General features: G+C 41.1%; 2 protein-coding genes across 2 annotated transcripts in view; both read left to right on the forward strand.

Annotated features, from left to right (window-relative positions):
* Positions 1-2,362, forward strand: part of LOC131224793 (RNA-binding protein BRN1) — a 44,612-nt gene extending 42,250 nt beyond the window's left edge. Inside the window, exon 12 of the transcript XR_009161181.1 lies at positions 1,399-2,362. The gene's annotated coding sequence lies outside the window, so the exon portion shown is untranslated. The remainder of the gene's footprint in view (positions 1-1,398) is intronic.
* Positions 2,363-4,811: 2,449 nt separating this feature from the next.
* Positions 4,812-5,210, forward strand: LOC131224930 (uncharacterized). The gene has a single exon (XM_058220368.1). It carries the CDS (start codon positions 4,812-4,814, stop codon positions 5,208-5,210), a length of 399 nt encoding a protein of 132 aa, XP_058076351.1.
* Positions 5,211-6,000: the final 790 nt, after the last annotated feature.

The raw sequence follows: 6,000 nt of genomic DNA on the forward strand, positions 1-6,000 counted from the left end.
TTGCATGGAAGGAACAGGTCCGCCTCTTGATTGTTCTCATTGATATTGTATGTGATGATGTTCCTTTTTAGATTCTTCGTCTCTGTAGTTGTAGCTCGCATAACTAGATTAACCTTTTTAAAAAAAAAAAGAATCTCTTTGCTATGAACTGGATTTGGTATTTGGGAAGTTCGTTAACCCGTTCGCCAAGTTTGGTAAGTGGCGAGGAAGTTGTTGCAACCTGAGTTCGGGACTTGGAATGTAGTAAGGCCTAGGTCCCGAATTTTGGGCGTGAAAGAGTGTGTGTGTGTGTGTGTGTGTGTCTATATATATATATATATATATATCAAAACATGGGTTGTTGTTCTGTTGTTTGTATTTCAGAACTTGTGTGATGCGCTATGTTTTCGAAGTATGGTTATCTCAGGATACAGCAAAGCCAGGCATTTTGTTCAATTCATGTGTAGTCATGTTAAGATATCTCCCCAACAATATGACAAAGTATGACTTTAGCCCAGTTGGAAAGAATGGCTCTAAATTCTAAACATTTAATATGTCTTGAATTGAACCCGGGTAAGTCTGGAGGTTGAGGACCCATTATCTGCATGTTTGAGCTTCGGGGTCAGCTACACCAGGTTTTCTTAAGGGTTCAGGTATCACCAGTGTTGCGCAGTGGGTACACCAATTTCTTTTTTCAACCCTTTTCAAAGGGAACCTTATTGAAGTGGCTTTTTGATAGTTAAAAGTATCAAAGAACCCCCAGTGTCTTTTTTGTTTTTTTGTTTTTAATCAATGTTTATTTATCATGTCATGCAATATTATAGTTTAGCCAATTTCATATTTCTGATAAGGTTATTTGTCTTTCCAAATTATTCTCATTTATATTGTACTAATGCATGAATTTGAATTGATTTGTTGGTTCTCTTAATTATTTTATTTCTATTAGTCCTGATTCTCTTTCCTTTTCCATTTGAAAAGAACCACTTCGAAAATGTGAATACCATCCACCTGGTCCTTCATCCGAAAAACTTGGAACCAGTCCATCCAGTTTCCTTCTAAGTCTTTTTTCCTTTTGTTTCTTTCATTCTTGGATATTATTAGAAACTTACTGAATGCAGAAAACCTTAAAAATCTCTCAAATCAAAATCTGTCCATTATTGGTTTCTATTTTTTCATTTCCTTGGCTCTAATTAGGCACATGTACAATATGTTTTCATTTAACCAACTACTCAAATATGATTAGAGAATTCAAAAGAGAAATTTTGTTAAAGGTGCATTTGGTTGCACCAAACATCATGAAATTTCATGATCTTTGGTGCAATCAAATGCACCCCAAGTCCTTGCCCTAGATTTTCCTTTCTGTTTATGTTAACCTTCTTTTCTTCTATTTTAGTGCTTTGCTTCCGTTTTGAACTGCAGAGGACATAATTTTCCAGTTTCAATGCCAGTCAGGAGCCGATTGATGCCATACTGATGCACCAAAACCCAACCGTGGTGTAGGCTCACATGCATTCTTCTAATCCTCTTTTGAGAAATGCTTCATATTCTCAATTTCGTTCACTGTTTTTACGATCATCATCAATTCTTTTCCTGATTTCCTTCTCTCTTTTGCAGATCAACAGATGAGTTCTGAATAAAATTCCCTGTGCAGTGAAAGAAACATTCCATCAGAGTCATTGATTCTATTGAAATACATGTTTGTCTCCACCTCCTTGAAGTGCATGGGCCTGGCAGAGGACAGTGATGGCAGAGATAATTTTTTACCACTAAATCAGATAGGTACCGATGTGTATGCTTGGGCTTCTTTAGAAACGAAAGAAATCCAATTCAAGAGAAATGGCCAAAATCAATACCGATCAGAAAATTTAATTCATAAAACAGGCAAAAAAGAGGTTTCAACAGACTCAAAAACAAAACTATGTAGCAGCAGAAGCACCGCCATACAACCAAACATGCCCAAAGTTCGAACATACAGCTTCCGGCGCACCACCCAACTGACATGAAAAGGGTCTCTTCTGGTCCAATTTCAGTGGATTTTAGTTCAAAGGCCTTGTGGAATCCACATTAAAGAAATTGGGTGATGTTTGGTGAAGCTTTGAGAGAGATGTTGATCGGAGATCAGATGGTCATAGGAAGGTGCCTCCGCATGTGAAACTTCACATGGATCCCAATTTATATAATATTTATATGCATTCTTTGTGGATATCCCTAATTTATGTTACCATATTAGATAATGTTTGTAAGCAATTTCAGTACCATATGGATGACGAAATTATTATTTTAGTGTTTGGACAAATGATGTTATTGTAACATGCTTTGATTTGACCATCTCCTAACCCCCGACTCGTGGGCCCTATACAGCTCTTAGATTCGTGGTATTTAATCTTCTTGTCCACATCTATCACTAACAGAAACTAACTATGAAGACATTTTCGTCTAGTGGGCCCTACCATGTACCTGAAACAGCGGAATGAGGGTTTTTAAAGTTGAATGTGGACTTCTCGCTTTTACTTTTAGCTGTCGGTCTACAGATCTGGGTTAGGATGATATGATGGGTCAGTCGGATATATTGGGTTGTGGGCCAATCATAGTCAGGTCCCCTTGGTGAATGGTTAAGATACTCTATTCCAACTTTTTTGGATACCATGAATTGGATTTTCTTTCTATGAACAAAAAATTCTGACTTTAGACAAAGCTCTACAAGTAACACAAAGGAGGTATTAAAAAGGATGATCATCCAACCGTGCAAGTGGTGTTGGTTCATCAGTCTAGGTCCCTCACCAAATGCCTGACCATGATGTTCCCATTGGTTGTCTAGAGTAACCGCTCATTTGGCTGGTCTCAAATGAGCAATGGGTCATTGTATCAGCTTAAAAATTATTGGTTGGATGGCAACGATTTTCTCATTAGAGTACTTTTTATTTCCAGTTATTGCCCATCTATAAAAGTGGGCTTACAATTTAGACGGTACTGATTGGGCTGAACATATTCCCACCACATGTACTGTTGGCAAGATCATGACTGGAGAGAGCATTGCGAATCCATCCTAAGGAGGTCATCAGCTTGTTATGACACACTTGCTACGGCGAAGTCTACTCCCGACCCCTAAAATTCAATCTTAGAATCTGTCTGTTTTGTAGCCTCTACGGTATCTTCATTTTGGGTGGCCTCCACCCTTCTCTATGTGAATCTTCCACTTTTCCACATTGAAACATTAGCCTCTTTCTTTATTTCCAATCATGGACTATCTATTGGACGCTTGGGATTGACCCAGTTCATGAATTTCTCATTCCGTGGCCAATCTCTGGTGGACCGCCTGGAAAATCATCACAACGGGCAATTGTATTTGGTGGAGATCGGAGCGACTACAATATTGTATTGTGGTGTTGTATGAGTTATTTTGCTCGACCCAATGCTGGGAAAGGGGGACCCCACAGTCGGTAACCTAAGCCTTTGATTTGGTCTGCCTCATATACTTGTGTATCCTAGCCGTTAAATAAAATGGATGACTACAGTGATGAAGGCGCCAACCAGATGGTAGGATTGTCGAAGGGGATATTTTTAAGCCTGGGGTGCACCAAATGAATGATTTGGATCACCGGACGATCGGCCCAACATGTGGAGTTCATTGGGCTCAGTAGATGGTCTTGACGATCGGCCCAGTGCAGAGTTATTTGGGCCCAATAAGTGGAGTTTCCCTCGTGAAGGTTCCTTCTAGAAGATCGTGCATGTGCCTTCCTTTTACTATTCTTCTCGAATCAATGTGAAAAATTCTATTTTCCAAAAAAAAATCAATGTGAACAAGTCCTTCAAAGAGACTGTAACGGTTCCCACAAGTGGCCCCCATGGTTCAGTTATCCAGACCATTGATCTGATGGTCCCACACTGGATTGTGAATGTCCCAAACTTAGCCAGTGATCAAAGGGTTAAGATCTTCAAATATGGGAGACGCTTTTCCATTCGCAGCTCATGGGCCCCACTTTATAGACTTGGGGCCGGGGCCTGTTTGGCCGGACCGATCCCACGGTATTAGGGGGTATGGGTTTTAAAAAGCATCATTATTACCCATGGCAGGTACTGTTCCATGTTACCATGGGATAAGCTTAATTTCCTTTTTTGTTTGTAATACGGTGGTACATTAAAAGGATATACCCACCATCATTTGAAACTATTGACAATAACACACATGTGATATATCTAAACCGTTCATTTGTTTTGTAACCTCATTTTATGGCATGGGCCTAAAAATGAGGTAGATCCAAAACTTATGTGGCCCAAAGAATTTTTCAACAGTAAGTATTCAATCTCCATTGCTTTTTATGGTGGGGTCCAGTTGAACTTTAGATCTACCTGATTTTTTGGTCCATGCTCTAAAATGATCTCAAAAAATGGGTGGACGGTGTGGATATAGCCCACATATCATGGTGTGACCTACACAACTTGCTAACATTGAGTGATATTAGCTCGGGACCCCATACGATTCCATCCAGCCTACTTCCAAGCTTTTCCACTCTCCTCAAACATGGAGTGGAATTGGCACAGGACCAGATGCAATTCCATCCCACCAAAGCCCATCTAATCCAGCCGGCCAAACAGGCCCTTGGTGTGTAAGGATGATGAATCTAGACCGTTTGATTCCTAGTCATTAGGTCATAGTCAATACCAACCGACACAGTTTCAAAGAAAGCAGCATCGGACAACGTCGTCAAACAACAACAACAACAACAACAACACCACCACCATACATAAAAGCATATGGGATAAGAGTAGAAGAAGCCCTTCTCTCGCCTTATGAGAAATCTATGATGAATTGAGGCCCACTTCGAGCTCTAATGGATTGGGGCCACGTGGACGTATCATCTCTCTCCATTTTTGAAGCAAGTGGGGATTCCGAGGGTGGGCATGACCTGATCACTGCAACTGAACACAACATATCCTATGTGGGCATTGTAGCCGCTGATGATGCTGAGTCATGCACTAGTGACTCATCGGATATCTGCGAGTACCAAGTCAATGACGACGGCAACGGTGATGAAGGTGATCATGAAGGTGATGATGATTACGATGGTGGTGATGATCAGTGGACTAATCGGGAAATGGGTTTCGGAGGTGGGGCTGTGGAGGTGGGTCAAGAAGAGGAAGGTGTGGTTGATAGTGGGAGAAGGGTCCCACTGAATGAAATGGAGGATAAGCTGTTTTGGGAGGCATGTTTGGCAATGGGATATCCATGATCACTCCTTTCAGCCTTTTCTCATTAACACCTTCAGCTGCAACAGATTGCATTTGAAATAATTGTATGTGATACTATCACTACTTCTTACTTCTTTCATTGTCTTCTTACAAGGTATGATAACAGAGAGAGAGAGAGAGAGAGAGAGAGAGAGAGAGAGAGAGAGAGAGAGAGAGAGAGAGAGAGAGAGAGAGAGAGAGAGAGAGAGAGAGAGAGAGAGAGAGCTCTTGCCCAAGCTCGACTCGATTCCGATTCCGAGGTCGTTTTTGGAACTCGAAAAGTTTTCGAGCATTTGATCTTGCCCAAGCTCGACTCGATTCCGATTGAACCTCAACTCGAACCGACTCAGATCGAATCAACTCGGTGACTCGGTTATTTTGATACGGATGCTGCTCGCCTAGTGTTTGATGAAATGACTCAACAAAGTGTTAGTAAGGAAGGAATGGATACCCGGGGTGTTTGATTTTGATGCTACTCTCCAGGTGTTTGATGAAATACCTGTAAAAATGTTACTACTGTTTTGCATTCTTTGAGAAATTGAAGAAGCATTCAATGTGTTTGAGAAAATGCTACAAAGGCTCGAACTCGGCTCGATCTGGCCTGATCTGCTGACCAAACCAAGCTGAGCTGGCCAGACAAGCTCGAGGATTGATCTGAGCCGAGATCAGCTGGGGTTAGCTACTAGCCGAGCTGAGCCGAGCTATGCCAAGCTCGACTCGGTTTGACTCGTGTACAACTCTCATACGATTATAGTGCGGCCCTTAATGTGTAAAATAAATGAATGGTTAAGA

This window comes from Magnolia sinica, chromosome 14 (assembly GCF_029962835.1).
Source record: "Magnolia sinica isolate HGM2019 chromosome 14, MsV1, whole genome shotgun sequence".
Lineage (NCBI taxonomy): Eukaryota > Viridiplantae > Streptophyta > Magnoliopsida > Magnoliales > Magnoliaceae > Magnolia > Magnolia sinica.

Bases quoted from the DNA above. Each gene is read 5' to 3' on its own strand.
- LOC131224930 (XM_058220368.1), top strand. From the start codon at position 4,812: ATGGATTGGGGCCACGTGGACGTATCATCTCTCTCCATTTTTGAAGCA.